General features: G+C 40.6%; 1 protein-coding gene across 4 annotated transcripts in view; it reads right to left on the bottom strand.

Moving 5' to 3' along the window:
• Positions 1-18,025, bottom strand: part of stard13b (StAR related lipid transfer domain containing 13b) — a 412,204-nt gene that overhangs the window by 158,229 nt on the left and 235,950 nt on the right. The window contains exon 1 of one of the 4 annotated variants that reach the window (XM_072262911.1): positions 365-660. The exons of the other annotated variants lie outside the window; for them this stretch is intronic. Within the exon in view, the coding sequence (XP_072119012.1) occupies positions 365-533 (169 nt within the window). The 5' untranslated portion in view covers positions 534-660. Of the gene's footprint in view, positions 1-364; positions 661-18,025 lie in introns of those variants that run through there. 4 annotated transcript variants of the gene reach the window in all.

The following is an 18,025-nucleotide window of genomic DNA, read 5'->3' as shown; positions in this document are numbered from 1 at the left end:
ATACATTAATGCTTTCACTATTGAAATTGTTTATGAATAGATCTTCATGCCATGGATATATTTCATTGCTTATAATTCACATTTGTTACAGCAAAAGACAATCTCCTCACTGAATTATATAAGCAGTATAGATGCATGTCAGGAAAAGGGAAGCAGCAAAGGTGGAAGACAATATTTCTGCCCTAGGCTTCAAATTAATAAGATTAGTAAGATAAAACTTTTTCCAAATTAGTAAGATAAAGCAACACTAAATGCTGCTGTGTTTAAACAAAATTCTCTTGAACAATGTTCACTAACTTTAGTTTTCTCTCACAGTAAATAGGATTCATCAGCATAAATATTTCCCAACTACTGAAAGACATACCTTGCTGAATTATAGTCAGCAGTTGCTGCCTTGCAATAATCCTGCTCATCCTGTACGGTGATCGTCGTTGTGATCGATCCAGTCTCAGGTACATATCCTGGCCCTGAGGTGACAGAGAACTCAGATAGGCACAGCCTGAGCTTGGTGACAAAGGTACCTCCATGAGCATAACGTCAACAAAATTTGAGCACAAGCTGTCTTCACCTCGTGAGGGACAGGCTAACAGACCAAGCTGCTGGTGAGGCGAGGCAGTTAACACTGCTGAACTGTGAAAAGTTAAGCAGACTTCAGGAAAGGGGAGTAGCTGCTGTCAGAACTCCAGCTCACATGTCACATGACCAGGAAGAACCAGTGAACTCAGTGAATGAGAAAGCACCATTTGACAAATTAAAATCACTGTCCATGTGTTTGTGATCTTATACAATTGTGGAAATAAATAAAACAACCAATCACATAAGCTGAATAAGTACTTTGAAACAGTGTGAAGGAATTTGAAAAGATTTGAACAGAGTTAGACCACTCTGGGAAAAGCTTTTATACTGAAAATAATGTTTCAGCAAACATGACAAAGTGATACTAAATGGAGGAATTTGCTTCAATCTGAAGGAGAAACATCACCACATTCATCTATTATACATTCATCATTTGTTAGGTTTCTCAATGTCCACTGGGATCAATCCATTTTGTTGATTCTTTAAAATATCTGCATGCTTCTACAGCCCTGTATTTTTTGAAGGAGTATTATTTTCAAATAAAGCTTTATTTGATACTGTCACAATATGATCACAATGAAGGGTATAAACAAACAGAGTACCATAATTGGTGTTATTTACATATAATTAAAGCTGGAATAATTTGGTGAGCATGCCAGACTGATGAATATTGCATGTTGGAATTCATTTCATAATGACATTGTTTTAGCAAACTTTCTGCCGAACCATGGAGCCTCACCCCTCACCTGCCAGAGGCTGTGTGAGTGTACTTAATTAATCACAATTGGCCTGGTGCTGGAGGGTAGTGCTCTGATAGGTAGCAACATGCCTGCAAAAGAATTTAGGCAGGCACATTTTATTTTCCCTCTTTGATAATTCCACAATCAACTATTTTGATAAAAACAAGGTCTAAGGGTGACTGGCTGCAGGGAAAAAACAATTGATATTTTACATGCAGAAAACATGATAGAGCTCCAACTGTTGGAGAAATAATTTAAGCAAATTTCATAACTTGGTTTTCAACTTTCTTCCCTCTTTAATTAGACTAGTGGGACAGATGAGATATTAGTGCATGAACTATCTTCGAGGCACAGAACTTTGAAAGCAAAATGGAGACACAACAGAGACTGCAAATGCTGGAAATCTGGAGCAACACATAAAATGATGGAGGAATTCAACAGATCAGGCAGCATCTATAAAGGGGAATGGACAGTTGATGTTTACGGTTGAAACACTTGAACACTGGGAAGTCCTGAGGAAGAGTTTCAAGCCTAAATGTTGACTGTCCATTTCTCTCCATAGGTACTGCTTAACCTGCTGAGTTCTACCAGCATCTTGTGTGTTGCTCCAACTTATAGAGCAATGCCCATTCTTCCAAAGGCCCGAACTGAAAGAGTACTTAAAATTATATTCTGTTGCTACATTAAAAAAAATACTGTACTGTCAGGGATTCTGTCTTTCAGATAAAATGTTAAACTGGGGCCACGTCTCTCACTCAGACGATGAAGAAAACCTCATGGAACTACCTGAAGAATAGCTTCAGAAATGTCCTCAGTGTCCTTTTTATGTCTACTACTCAACTGGCATCGTTACAATACGTTGGGAGTGAATGTTAAGCTTGGTATCCAGTATGACGCCAAAGAAGATCGGCCCCAGTTGTACTGCCTCCCACACATTGATGAATGCAGAGATGCCTGAAACAACTTGTTGCCATGCTCATACTCACATTCAGCACTCGTTACTTTGCCCATTGAAAGCATGCTGTATGGAAATTAACAATTGTATTTACACAGTAAGGTATTTTGAAATATTCTGTGATTGTGAAAGGCACGGGGTAAATGTTTGTCTTTCTTTTATCTACAAAATGGATATTGAATCTCCACACACAAACCTCCCCGTATCTTATGACTTGCTTCTAACTTTAAAATAAAACATTTCTGAAGGATTCTGTGTCGTCTTTGAATGTCTTCCTGTATGCATTTCTGTAGAACATTAAACAGGGAATAAAAAGAATTAATGGAGATGTTTTAATATTAGTATTTTTCTTCTTATAATAACCCTGATATGCATGGAACAGCATAATTTATACTAATCATTCAGATGCTTTATTCTAATTAATGGTGCCTGGTTTTATAGCATATGATATTCAACATCAGCCTGACTGCAAAAATGAAATCCTCTGGACTTGTTGCTCGTAAGTTTGTATGTTTGCATTTACTGATACAACAGAAAGAAGGGCCACGTCGAAGGCAGCAGCTCAAATGTTAAGTGTAGGATTGGTAGTAGATAAAATAAGCCAAGTTTACACTCTCACATAACCAACACTCTTGAGTTCTGTATTACTAATCTGTCAATTGGACCAATATGTGTTGTTCATCTGGGCGATCAACATCATGGGCTGAAGGGCCTATACTTTACTGTACCGTTCGATGCTCTATGTTCATTTCCACAGACGGCTGAGGAGGCCATGTTATTGAGTGTATTTAAAGTGGAGGTTGATAGTTTCTTGATTAGTAAGGGCATCAAAGACTGTAGAATGGGGTTGAGATGGAAAATACAATTGAACGGGCCAAATGGCCTAATTCTGTCCTATATCTTATGCTCTTATAAGGTTAGATGCGTGCCTGTGTCAGGATAGCCCGAATACAAATATAGCTGAGAAAGTTTGTTCTAGTTTTCCTTCCTGTCTTTGCCATTCATGATAATTCTCCCAATAACTATGCAAGGTAAAAGGTGAGCAGGAGCACAAGGTAAAGTGGTCTCTCATTTCAGCATCATTTGAATGTGAGGGAAAGTGTACGTGGCTGAAGTGGCTCCCAATTGATTTATCACAGTATTTGTAAACAAAACCTCATCAGACAGTCAGCTACCATTACAGTATGCTGCAACACAAGTGATAAACACAACAGATAACTGCAATCTAATCTCCTTTCAGAGAACAGGACAGGATCAGGCTAGAGGACTGGATTACACTCTGTAAATTTTACTTTCCACTGGAGTCAGTACGGCCAGTAGCCAGGGTAAAGGTTTGTGTTTCACTTTGAATGGCTTAGTCCAAAATTGCCCCATGACCACAAGATATAGGGGCAGAATTAGGCCATTTGGCCCATCAAGTCTGCTCTTTCATTTCATCATGATTGATTCATTTTCCTCTCAGTCCTCATCTCCTGCCTTCTTCTCTGAAGCACCTTCAATAACTCCAAAAGGCTGAAGTTGGGTAAAATACTGAAAGGCTTTTATTCGCTGTACAATACGACCTCCATGGTGAGTGTCTGCCCCCGGACTGAGGGGGAGGGGCAAGGCAAAACACCTTTATACAGGAATCTGTAGGAGGAGCCACAGGGGCAGTCAGCAGAGGGGCGTGTCCAGACAGTTAACCCAGTTACAACATATATAGGGTTTACCACATTCTCGTAACCCTTTATGCCCTGAATCTATCAACCTCTGCCTTAAATATAGCAATGACTTGGTCTCCACAGCTGCCTGTGGTAACGAATTCCACAGATTCACCACAAATTCTTCCACATCTCTGTTCTAAATGGACGTCTTTCTATTCTGAGGCTATGTTCCCTGGTGTTAGGACTCCTCCTCCTTAGGAAACATCCTCTCCACATCCACTCTATCAAGGCTTTTCAACATTCAATACGTTTCAATGAGAACCCACTCATTCTTCTGAATTCCAGTGAGTACAGACCCAGAGCCATCAAATGCTCCTCATATGATAAATATTTCAATACCAGAATTATTTTTGTGAACCTCCTTTCAACCCTCTCCAGTGTCAGCACATCCTTTCTTTGATAAGGGGCCCAAAACTGCTCACAATACTCCAAGTGTGGCTTCATCATTGCCTTATAGAGCCTCAGCATTACATCTTTGCCTTTATATTCTAGTCCTCTCAAAATGAATGGTTTCCTTAAGGGAAAATCTTGCTTTACAAATCTATGGGAATTCTTTCCTCACCACCAACTCAATCCGTAAATTAACCTTAAGGGACGCCTGTACAAGGATTCCCAAGTTTCTTTGCACCTTACATTTTTGTATTTTCTCTCCATTTAGAAAATAGTCTACCCTTTAGTTCTTCTACCAAAGTGCATGACCATCCACTTCCTGATACTGTATTCCTTCTGCACATCATTGCCATTTCTCCTAATCTGTCTACGTTGTTCTGTATCCTCTCTGCTTCAACTACCTGCCCCTCCAACTACCTTTGTATTGTTTGTAAACTTGGCCACAAAGCAATCAATTCCATCATCCAAATCATTGACATATAACTTAAAAAGAAGTGGTCCCGATACAGACCCCTGTGGAATCACTAGTTACCGGCAGCCAACCAGGAAAGGCTCCCTTTATTTCCAGTCTTTGCCTCTAGCCAATCAGCCAATGATCTATCCATGCTAGCATCTTTCCTGTCATGCCAAGAGCTCTTAACTTGTTAAGCAGCCTCATGTATGACACCTTGTCAAATACTTTCTGAAAATTCATGTACACAATATCCACCAATTCTCCTTTGTCCATCCTGCTGGTTATTTTTTTAAAGAATTGCCATTGATTTGTTAGGCGAAGATTCTCCCTTAAGGAAACCATGCTGACTTCAGCCTACTTCATCATGTGCCTCCAAGTACCCCGGAACCATATCCTTAACAATCGACTCCAACATCTTCCCAACCACTGAGGTCAGAATAACTGACCATAATTTCACTTCATCTGCCTCTCTACCTTCTTGATGAGTGGTGTGACATTTGCAATTTCCCATTCCTCCGGTACCATGCTGGAATCTATTGACTCTTGAAAGATCATTACTAATGCCTTCACAATCTCTTCAGGCACCTCATTCAGAAACCTGGCATGTAGACCATCTGGTCCAGGTGTTTTGTCTACCTTCAGACCTTTCAGTTTCCTAAGCAGCTTCTCCTTCGTAATGGCAGCTTCACTTACTTCTGCCCCGTGACACTCTTGAACTTACGGCATACTGCTAGTGTCTTCCACAGTGAAGACTGATTCAAAATACTTCAGATCACCCACAATTTCCTTTCCCCCATTACTACCCTTCCAGCATCATTTTCCAGCGGTCCGATCTCTACTCTTACTGTACACTGCCTCTGCTTGTAAACCAACTACACTATCCTCAGCCCTATTACTCCAGTTCCCATCCCTCTGCCAAATTAGTTTAAACCCCTCCAAACAGCTCTAGCAAACCTACCTGCAAGGATGTTCATCCCCCTCAGGTTCAGGTGTAACCCATCCCTCTTGTACAGGTTATACCTTCCCCAGAAGAGATCCCAATGATTCAGAAATGTGAACCCCAGCCCCCTGTACTAGTTCCTCAGCCACATATTCATCTGCCTAATCACCTTGCTCTTACACTAACTGGCACATGGCACAGTCACTAATCTGGAGAGTACTACCTTGGAGGTCCTGTTTTTCAGCTTTCTACATAGCTCCCTAAAATCTCTCTTTAGGACCTTGCTGAAAGCACTCCATTTTTCATTCATCCATGTGCCTGTCTACGGCTACGTCCACACTACGCCGGATAATTTTGAAAACGCCGGTTTCGAGTAAAAACGACAGGCATACACACAAAGTGTTTTTCAAAATATCTCTGTCCACACTAACACAGATATTTGGGCGAACCTCCTCTGCTGGGCACTCGCAGGACACACAGAAAACAAGTGAAGAGGAAACGGTATACTTAGTGCGTGTTTGTCCAGTTACAGAGTAGAAAAACTTAAAAGGAATTGCTCTTGGCTCTCGCGCAGGAGGACTTAAAACTAAAAAAAACAAATACTGGAGTGTATGGAGGCAACCGACAGGGAGTTCACGGACATCATGACCCGGCTGACGACAAACATTGAAAAACTGACTAACTCTGTTGCATTAATAAAGCACCTTGTTAAGTGTATAAAACATGTCTGCATCAATGTTATCTTGTATTTCCATACAATGTTACATTAGGCTGTTACACATCTATTGTCAGAGAAGTACTTGCATAAACAGGTAAATCACCTTCATACAAGCAAGGACAGAAAACAGGGCAAAGTGAGTATACTTATTTATTCAGTAAGCTGTGGGTCAAAGTACTTGGTGAGTACATTTCTAACTCTTCTGGCTTCAGTCTCGTTGCCGTCTGTTCTGAAACTGTTAGGTTCTGCGAGGCGCAGAATCAAATATCGCTGTGATGATTGTACGCTGTAGTATCAATTGTTTGGCGACAATAAAGTAGTAATAATAATAATAAGTAAACAATGAAATGCCGGGCTGCCACCATCTGTTCCGGCACATCATGACAGCGGTTTTAAAAAGCTCCGGTTACCCTGTACACACTGCAATGGATATTAGGCATTTTCAGATGTATTCACTCTGGAGACCGTTTCTGAAAATCTCCATTTTCGGGGGAAGAAAACGCCGTTTTAGTGTGGACAGAGAGTCCAAACAAAGAGAAAAAGCTTTGTTTTCAAAATTATCCAGTGTAGTGTGGACGTAGGCTAAATTATCCGGCATAGTAGACTACATCCACACTACGCTGGATAATTTTGAAAATGAAGCTTTTTCTCTTCGTTTTGACTCCCAAACTAAAACGGCGTTTTCATTCTCCGAAAACGGAGATTTTCAGAAACGGTCTCCAGAGTGAATAAATCTGAAAACGCCTAATATCCGTTGCAGTGTGTACATGGTAACCGGAGCTTTTTAAAACCGCTGTCATGACGTCCCGGAACAGATGGTGGCAGCCCGGCATTTCATTGTTTACTACTTCTTATTATTATTACTACTTTATTGTCGCCAAACAATTGATACTACAGCGTACAATCATCACAGCGATATCTGATTCTATGCTTCGCAGATCCTAACAATTTCAGAACAGACAGCAACGAGACTGAAGCCAGAAGAGTTAGAAATGTACTCACCAAATACTTTGACCCATAGCGTACAGAATTAATAAGTATACTAACTTTGCCCTGTTTTCTGTCCTTGCTTGTATGAAAGTGGTTTACCTATTTATGCAACACACATCAAAGTTGCTGATGAACGCAGCAGGCCAGGCAGCATCTCTAGGAGGAGGTACAGTCGACGTTTCAGGCCGAGACCCTTCGCCAGGACTAACTGAAAGAAGAGGAAGGGTCTCGGCCCGAAACGTCGACTGTACCTCTTCCTAGAGATGCTGCCTGGCCTGCTGCATTCACCAGCAACTTTGATGTGTGTTGCTTGAATTTCCAGCATCTGCAGAATTCCTCGTGTTTACCTATTTATGCAAGTACTTCTCTGACAATAGATGTGTAACAGCCTAATGTAACATTGTATGGAAATACAAGATAACACTGATGCAGACATGTTTTATACATTTAACAAGGTACTTCAGTATTTGTTTTTTTGTTTTAAGTCCTCCTGCGCGACAGCCAAGAACAATTCCGTTTAAGTTTTTCTACTCTGTAACTGGACAAACGCGCACTAAGTATACCGTTTCCTCTTCACTTGTTTTCTGTGTGTCCTGCGCGTGCCCAGTAGAGGAAATTCACCCAAATATCCGTGTTGGTGTGGACAGAGATATTTTGAAAAATGCTTAGTGTGTACGCCTGTCGTTTTTACTCGAAACCGGCGTTTTCAAAATTATCCGTCGTAGTGAGGATGTAGCCATAGCATAAGACTCTCTTAAATGTCCCTAAGTCATTCTCTGTGTAAAAATAAACCTACCTCTGACATCCCTTCTATAGTTTCCTCCAATCACCTTAAAAGTTTGTCCTCCCATATTAGCCAATGGACACTCTGGGATAACCGTTCTGGCCGACCACTTTACTTATGCCTTTTATCATCTCATATACCCCTGTAAAGTCTCATCCTGCTTCACCCCAAAACGAAAAGCCCTATCTTGCACAATCCATGGAACATTCTAGTAAATCTTCACATTCTCTCTAAAGCTTACACATTCTTCCTATTATGAGGAGACCAGAACATAACACAATACTCCAAGTGTAGTCTAATCTGTCTTTTACAGAGATGTAAAATTACCTCACAGCACTTGAATTCAATCCCCTGATTAACAGAGGATAACACACCATATGGATTCTTAAACTATCAACTTATGGGGCAGATTTAAGGGATCTATGGTCTTGGACCCCAAGATCCCACAATTCCTTCACACTGCTCAGAATACTGCCATTAATTTTGTACTCTGTTACCAAATTCGACCATCAAAAGTACATCACTTCACACTTTTCCAGCTTGAATTCCATCAGTCAATTGTCAGACGTGCTCTCCATGCTGTCAGTGTCCCATTGTAACCTACAACAACCTTCTGTGATATCCACAACACCACCAACCTTCGTGTCATCTGCAAACTTACCGAGCACCCTTACACTTCCTCATATAAGTGTAATTCTGAATGAGACTACGTGGCGAATACCTTACTAAAATCCCAAAACACCACATCCATCACTCTACCTTCAACAATTTGTTTTGTTACTTCCTTGAAAAACTTATCTCAGCTAACTTTGTACTAGCTGAATGCACTGATCTGCATGAATAATCTACAAGACAAGTACTTCACTGTACTCTAGTAAATGCTTACTAACTGTATGCGCATACTTCACCTGCATATCATTGGTGTCAAAAACTAGTGTTTGGGACTTGCAAGATGTAGTTTCTTAAAACTTAGATGTTTTAATAATCAAAAAAGAAAACGAATAAAGAAAGTTGAGTTGATGCTGATAGCCTGATTAAAGTTGCTCCTATCGACCGAGTCCAAGAAACAAGTGCCTGGAATTGTCAAAGCAGAACTGAGTTCACAGTTTATGTTTAGCTAGGATGGCAACAATGATCTTCTGTCAAAAGAAGCCAGTAAACATGCACCATAAGCCTGGTACACCCTAAAGCCACAAACATACACAAATTCCAAAACTCCAGAATCTTCCGGACTACCACAGGAAAGATCTGTAACATTATCATGTCACGGTCCTGATCGGTTATTCCCTGGGTCCCTTTAAATTTACTTTGTGTCACAATCAGGACCGTTGACTCCTTGTTTTCCTTAATTTGTTGTTTCCCCGTGTTTCTTGGGATCTGTAATTAAAGGCACTTGAGTCTCAGCTGAACAAGCAGTATTGAGTGTCGGGCTTACAGCTGCCCGGCGCTAGATCGTCATCGGACGTCACCAAAGCAAGTGCGAGCAAGTCATCCTACCGGAACGAGCCAAGTTACATCGCCGGAACTACTCAAGTCTTCTCCCCGAAGCGAGTGCCAGTAAGTCGCTTCTCCTCACCGGAGGCAGCCTGTTCAATTACCTTGACTGATCGAGCCGCTAAGCTACCTCGCGGGAGCGGGTCCGTCAAGTTAACCCGCTGGAGTGAGACTAGAGCCGCTGTCTGTAGTTCCTGGGCCGCGTCAAGGGCTTGTCACTACTTGGAGCCATTTCACGTCAAGGTATGAACTGTCTATTGTTGTGTGGTACTGTCTCTTCGTGTCCTTGTCTCCGCTGAGTAGGTCCGGCCATTTTGCCGCTACTCTGAGTTAGGAATTATCTCCTTGTGTCCTTGTCTCAGCTGGGTAGGTCTGGCTGTTTGCTGCTACTCTGAGTTGGGGAATCCTGTCTCTCAGTGTTCTGCATCCTGTGTCTAAAAGAAGAGTCCCAGTTCTATGTCCTGTACCCAAGGAGGAGCCCTGGCTCAGTGTTCCGCATTCTGTGTCTAAGAGAAGTCCAGGCTCTGATGCTCCGAGTTCCAAGTCCAGGTGCCGAGTTCCATGTTCCGAGTTCCAAGTTCGGGTCCTGAGTTCCATGTCTGGGTCCCGAGTTCCATGTTCCGAGTCCAGTTCTAGCCATGCTTATTCCCGCTTCTGCTTTGCTCACTCCTTGATCTCCCTCTGAACAATCCTTGCTTCCCTGCTTTCCTAGTCACGATTAATAAACTCTATTCTTGTTAACACTACAAAACGTGTTTGTGTCCTGCTTTTGGGTCCACCCGTGCTCCGCTCTTGTGACATATCTAGTCCACAATGGCTCAAGTAGATCATTATTGCTTAGTTCGCCAGAAAGAATAATGTAACCACCATCTGCAGGGAACAGTAGAATGAAAGACCAAAGTTCTGAGGCCTTTTAGGATGAATTATCCAAGAATTTAAAGATTTCACTATTGCCTCTGTAATCTGCAGAGTATTAAATGATCAAAGTCCCCACTTTCCATCACTGGACTCCACATGGACTTTTCAAAGCTTTTATACTACAATCCAATTTTTGTTCAGAAACAAAATTCAGCTCACCTCTTGTAAAAACGCTGTCATAGTTTTCTGGGGATAGGGCCTCAGCAATATAGTACCAGAGGCTTCATCCCGATTGAGAGCTCAGTGTACCTTTTTTTTTTGTTTTATTCTTTTTTTAGGCATCACTGACAAGACTACTATTTATTGAGAAATGCCCTTGAGGAAGTGAAAATTAGCTGAACGTCTGCAATCTTTACAGTGCTATTGATGAGGGAGTTTCAGGGTTCCTAGCAATGATGGAAGACCAGCAATATATGAAGATATTGTGACCTGGAGGGAAATCCATACACAATGATGCTCCCATACCTCTTTTTCTTTTGTCTTTCTTGGTGACTGAGGTCATAGTTTAGGAGTTATTATTGGAAGAGCATGATCAAGTAAAGTCTAGTGTATGGTACACACTGCAACCAGAGTAGGCCTGTGTTGATGGGAACAAATGTTTTGGATGGTTGATGAGTAGCCAGACATATAGGTGCTTTGTCCTGGATGGCATTAAGGTTCTCGAGTTTTTTTGGAGTTGCACTCATCCAGGCAAAAGGAGAGTATTCCATCATATTACAGATTTGTGTCCTGTAGATATTAGAAAAGTTTTGGGGTGTTATGAGATGAGCCACTCACTTCAGGATACCTAGCAACTGACCTGTTCATGTAGGCACAGTATTGATACCACTGGTCTAGTTGAATTTCTGGTCTCTGGATGTTGATGAGGGTAAAGCCATTAATTATCAAGAGTAGGTAGTTAGATTCTTATTGGAAATTGTCATTGCCTGGACCTGAACTATTAACTCTATTCCACTCTCCATAGATGTTCGCTGACCTGCAGAGTGCTCCCAGTATTTTCTGTTTTTATGCTGTGGATGACCAATCTTAATCTCCTCCTAATACGCGCAAAGTGCTGGGGAAGATTTGAACTTCTTCAGGACAGGCATTCCTAGAAGAGACTTTGCAGTGTAGTAGTCAAATCACAAACAATAGAAAGTCTGCAGATGCTGGAAATCAAAGTATTACACCCAAAATCTAGGGATGCTTATTCTGATAAATTCAAATCTTCCCCAGCATTTACTTTGATTTCCAGCACCTCCAGACTTGCTCTTGTTTGTGACTTAACCTTCTTATAATTTATCTAATCTTTCTTCATAATTCAACATTTTAAAATCTACGTACCATTCTAGTAAATTCCAAGGCAAACATACCCTTCCTAAAGATTTGTTCCTTTTACTTCAACAGACACTAAGGATAATTTCATATGAATAACCCCATAGGTTACCTTGATAAACACCATTTAGCATGTTGAGAGAAGACCCTGTTGAACAATCTAGAATTGGCCTGGAATTATGAGCACTAACTAGGAGCTTAGTACTAACTGTTGTGTGCTTGTGACAAGATGCAGACAGTGTTGGATATTGCCAAGGATTGTCCTCTCATTAAATTCAGTGCTGGTCGGAAACATTAACCTCAACAATGGCGAAATTTGATTTCCAACAAAACCCAACAATTTTTATTCCACTCCATGAGCTTTAAGATCTGTAAATCTTATGTTTTCTCTAATTCACAATATGTTTATAATAAAAGCTTACACATCTAACACCTATTACACTAGTATGATTTTCTTCTATTTCTAACACTAGCAACCCTTCTCAACGTAGAGTGGTTTCTGCCAATTTTAAAATGATTTTCTGCAGTGGTTTCTGGGATTAGATTTAAGTATTAAAGCTCTGTGAAGTCAGAATTCTTCTTGGTACAGTCACGTCCATCCTAAGCAGTTACGTTAGCATGACCTGTGTCCATTGCCCAAATCAACAACACTTCATAAATTCCCCTTGTGTGTTTAGGAAGCACCCACTATATTGGAGATCTGCTCCATTCTTGAATGAGATGAGAATCAGGGCACTTTTTAGTGGTCAAGTGAGATGTACACCCAACCCTCCTGCCCTCCCTTCCCCTTATCTTTCAGAGTTGTGTTTTTCTATACTTTTATTATTAAGTTTGCAACTGTAGAGAAAGAGAAGTATGCACTGAATCCATGGTAAAGGAAACATTCCCTGAGTACTCAGACTGAGAAAGCAGCCAAACACAAGTCAGACCAGACAGGGAAATAGTTTAAATACTTAGAACAAGGTCTTTGTCCATTTCATCTCTACAGTTTAGACACAGAGTGTACATCTGTATATGCACAGTAAAATGTAGTAAAATCAGGCAATTTGGTCATTTTGAAGATACCATTTAAGAATTTTCACCGAAGGAAGCAAAACCAAACTGCTACAGATGCTGCAAATGTGAAAGAAAGAATATTACAAAAATATACATTAGGTTTGAAAGCACCCATAGATGCCAAAATAGAGTTCCTTTCAGATTGAGACCTTTTATCAGAAAGGTTTGATGAAATATTTTGACTTGAAATCTTTCTCTTTCCACATGAGCAATATGACCTGGCTAATGTTCCTAGAATTTTCTCAAATTATTCCTTTGGAAGAAACCCACTCAATGACTTTTTCAAGAAAATTAACTACTGATACATCTTGCAATCACTTCTGCAGCAGTAAGATAAACCACTTTTCATATTAATTGTCCCAATCACCTTTAGAATAGATATTGATATGTTTTTATTATATAAAGACCAGTGGTCTTTAAAGAGACTGTGTGGCACTTTAATGGCCAACATTTCAATGAGCACATTCTCCTAGCCACAACCAGCTGCTTGAAAGTGAACATGTTCATGGTGTTTTCAAACACTACCAAAAAAAGGTAAACTCTCCTCTTAAGGGGATGCTCAAAATTTTGTGCAGTTGTGAAAAGAACCTCCAAAACTCATTGGGAGGCTTTCTTGGATGTTTTGTTAAGGCTTTACTGACACCTGAGAGATATTTGTTCTGGGAATTCCCTAAGGCATTCCAATTTAAAAAGTACTGTGCTACTTAATCTTATGCTGCACTATTTCTGAGCAACCAGAGGAGTATTTGCAAGAGCAATGGAAGGAGGATACGAAGCAACAGAAAAGACAGACCAAAAAGACTGATATTGCATTATCTCCTTGAGGAACAGTATGTTTCCTTGCACTAATTCCTTCAGTGTCATAACTAAGAAACTGTGTATCATTTTCCTTGTACTCTCTGGCTTTCTGCAATTTGCTAGAGATTTCCATTGAGTTGTAATAAAAGTTCACCAAAATTGGAAATAATCTACAGTTGAATGCCGACGATGCATGTTTCTGATTTTGCATTTCTTTGCAGTACAGAGATGGTTAATCAGCAATTAAATCAAAACTGAATGCTAAATCCAGATTTTCAACTAGGCCTGCTTTGTTAGCACTCAATCTCTTGCGCAGCATTTCCAATCTTTGGTCAAAATAACTCCTATTGTTGCAAAACACAAAACAACTGATCCAACAACAATCTGCAATTGTATGTCACACTGGATAGAGCAAAATTCTCAAATTACTTCACAGGCCAGTCATCAGACAAAAAATTAATAACGAGCCACATTAAATTTTGTAAAAGCAAGTGACCAAAAGCTTGATCAAAGAGATTAAGTTTAGGTGCCATCTCAAAAGAGAAAGAGATAAAGACAGAGATGAGTAGTAAGAAGAAATACCAGAGGACAGAGCAGTAACTATTGGTGACACCGGTGAAATAATCTCTATCAGATCTGCACAAGAGGCAGAAACAGAATCCACCAACAGGGAGAGTGATGGGCACCAAACATCTTCTTTTCTTGTATTCTTTAAACCAGCTGGATTGATCTTCAGCTGTCACAGTGGCCTGACAGCTGGACTATCAGGCCACTGTGACAGCTGAGGATCAATGGTAAAATAGTGAACCATTCAGTGCCTCAACAGTTTTGCAATATTCAATAATACTATATTTCAATTCCATTTAGCCACCTGTGGTCTACATCTTTTAATACCCTAATCAAACAAATATCTGCATCAGTCCTGATACTTTCAAATGACCCAGCATTAATAATTGTTAAGAAACCAGCCAAACAAAGAATGCTTCTTTATTTCCTCCCTATTTTCTAAATTTATGTCCCTGCCATCGGAAATCTTTTGAAGATCCCCACCTCAGCCATATAAACTCAGGCACTATAAACCTGTTTTTGTTTCGTTAACAAATCCTTAGAAACCTTTCAGCTAGATACATTGTGAAAGAGGATTGAATATTAATTCATTTTATGGTGACAATGACTGGACTGTAATTAACCTTATCTGTCAAGTCAGAAGATTTGGGGAACGTAGATATTTCAATCCAATCAGTCATTGAGTGCCTATTTTTTCCTTTTGCTTGAGCAAATAAACCTTTGGTAAGGATTTGAAAAGTTCATCACTGTGGAAACCAGTGACAAAAACCGTGTCAATGTCTCTGATTAGATCAATCTTTAGCAGTTCCATTAGGAGCTTATATCTTATGCAATTATTCATTTTTATTTGGGCTTTTCAGTTTGTTGTTTAAGAGGTGAAATGGTACTGTTAATGAAACAGGAGAATATTTGGTCTGATGTCCCCCTACTGGCCTTGGAAAACATTGCAACAAAATCTTGCATTCAAGCACAAAGTCCTCAACATCGCCAAACATTTTAATTCTGATTATATTCAGGGCCCCAAACAGTCCTTCCAGGTGAGGCAGCATTTCACCTGCAAATCTGTTGGGGCTGTCTACTGTGTCCAGTATTCATGATGCAGCCTTCTCTACATTGGAAAGACCCGTTGCAAATTTGGGGACCACTTCATCAAGCATCTCTGCACCATTGGCCCACAAGCGGGACTTCCATGTGACTAAATATCTTAATTCCGATTCCCATTTTGACATGTCGATCTCTGGCCTCCTCTTGTGCTAAGATGGGGCTACCCTCAGGTGGAGGAGCAACACCTTATATTCTGTCTGGTTACCCTCCAACCTGATGGCATGAATATTGATTTCTCTTTCTGGTAAACAAATTCTCCCCCACTCCTCTCCTCTATTTCCCTCTCTGACCTTTCACTTCTCACCTGCCTATTACCAGGGTCCCCTACTCCTTCCCTTTCTCCTATGGTCCACTCTCCTCTCCTATCAGCTTCTTTCTTCTCCAGCCCTTGATTTTCCCCACCCATCTGGTTTCACCTACGACCTTCCAGTTAGCCTCTTTCCCCTCCTTTTTATTCAGGCATCTTTCCCTTTCCTTCTCAGCTCTGAAGAAGGGTCTCGGCCTGAAGCATCGACTATCTATTCTTTTCTAAAGACACTGCCTGGCCTACTGAGTTCCTGCAGATTTTAGTGTGTGTTGCTTAAGAAGCCCTCAAGACCACTTTCACAGAGTATTTAATATACTGTACACTCAGTGGCGATTTCATTAGGTACAGGAGTGAAGACTGATATAATCTTTTGCTGTTGTAGCTCATGCACTTCAAGGTTCTAAGTGTTATATGTTCAAAGATGCTCTTCTGCACACCACTAACAACAGATGCATGGTTGTTTGAGTTGTTGTTGCCTTCCTGTCAGCTTGAACCAGTCTGGCCATACTCATCTGACCTCTCTCATTCACAAGGCATATTTGTCTACAGAACTGGCACTCAATGGATTAGTTTTGATTTTGCACCATTCTTGGAAACTCTAGACACAGTTGTGCATGAAAATCTCAGGATATTAGCAGTTACTGAGGTACTCCAACTACCCTTTCTGGCACCACCAATCAATCCACAGTCAAAGTCACTTGGATCACATTTCTTCTCCATTCTGATATTTGGTCTGAACAACAACTGAACCTCTTGACCATGTCTTCATACATTTATGCATTGAGTTGCTGCCAAATGATTGACTGATTAGTTATTTGGATTGATAAGCAGTATATAGGTGTATCTAATAAAATGGCCACTGTGTATATTTCCCGACCAAATTTTTATTGGATTCTGAAAGTTGGGATTGATTAACATGACTCCAACTTCTTCACTTACACTAGCCATATCACAAACCATGGGAATACAACACCAGCGGCTTGTGGACCTTATCTGAACTTCTTAATCTACACCCTTTTCCCTCAATGCAATTTTTCTCTGACATAATATAAAGAAAGGCAATAGAATAGAAAATGAGTTTATTACAGTCCTTGCTTAAAATACTTCCCATTCCTCAGGCAGTTGTGAGGTAATGACACATCAGAGTAATTTTAATTGAGAGAACTCATTCAAAATTACTTTTCAAAGTAAAATTTATTATCAGAGTACATTCATGTCACCACATACAACTCTGAGATTCTTTATCTGAGAGCATACTTAGCAAATCTATAGAACAGAAACTGTAAACAGGATCAATGGACAACAACTGATAACAAGATATAGAGTTCTTAAAGTGAGACCATAGGTTGTGGGAACACCAGAAGTAGAATGAGTGTAGCTATCCCCTTTTTGTTCAAGAACCTGATGGTTGAGTGGTAGTAACTGTTCTTGAACCTGGTGTTGAGAGTCCTGAGGCACTTGTACATTTGACCTGATGGCAGCAGCGAGAAAAGAGCATGGCCTGGGTGGTGAGGATCTTTGATGATGGATGTTGCTATTCTGCAGCAATGTTTCATGTAGATGTGCTCAATGGTTGGGGGTTTAACCTGTGATGTCCTAGGCCAGATCCAGTACCTTTTACAGGATTTTCCACTCAAAGGCATTGGTGTTCCCATACCAGGTTTAATGCAGCCAGTCAGCACTTTTCATCATACTTCTATAGAAGTTTGCCAGTGTTTTTGATGACATGCCAAACCTCCGCATTCTCCTGAGGAAGTAGAGGCGCTGTCGTGCTTTCTTTGCAATTATATTTATATGATGGGTCTAGGACAGGTCCTCTGAGATAGTGACACCCAGGAATTTAAAATTACTGACCCTCTCCACCTCTGATCCTTTGATGAGTACTGGCTCATGGACTTCTGGTTTCCCCTCTCCTGAAGTCTACAATCAGTTCCTTTGAGTGAAAGGTTGTTGCTATTGCACCACTCAGCTAAATCTTTAACCTCCCTCTTGTATGCTGATTCATCACCACCTTTGATACAGCCCACGTTAGTGGTGTGATCAGCAAACTTGTACATGATGTTGGAGCCGTGCTTAGCCACACAGTCATACGTGTAAAGTGAGTAGAGCCGGGGCTAAGCACCCTGCTTCCATTGCAGAGGAACAATGAAAATCAGTTAGCGTCCCTTGTTGCACCTTATGGTAACCTACTTTTTTCGCATTAATCTGAGAGGTATG

This window comes from Mobula birostris, chromosome 7 (assembly GCF_030028105.1).
Source record: "Mobula birostris isolate sMobBir1 chromosome 7, sMobBir1.hap1, whole genome shotgun sequence".
NCBI classification, from domain to species: Eukaryota; Metazoa; Chordata; class Chondrichthyes; order Myliobatiformes; family Myliobatidae; genus Mobula; species Mobula birostris.
This window is presented reverse-complemented; position numbering and strand designations above follow the sequence as displayed.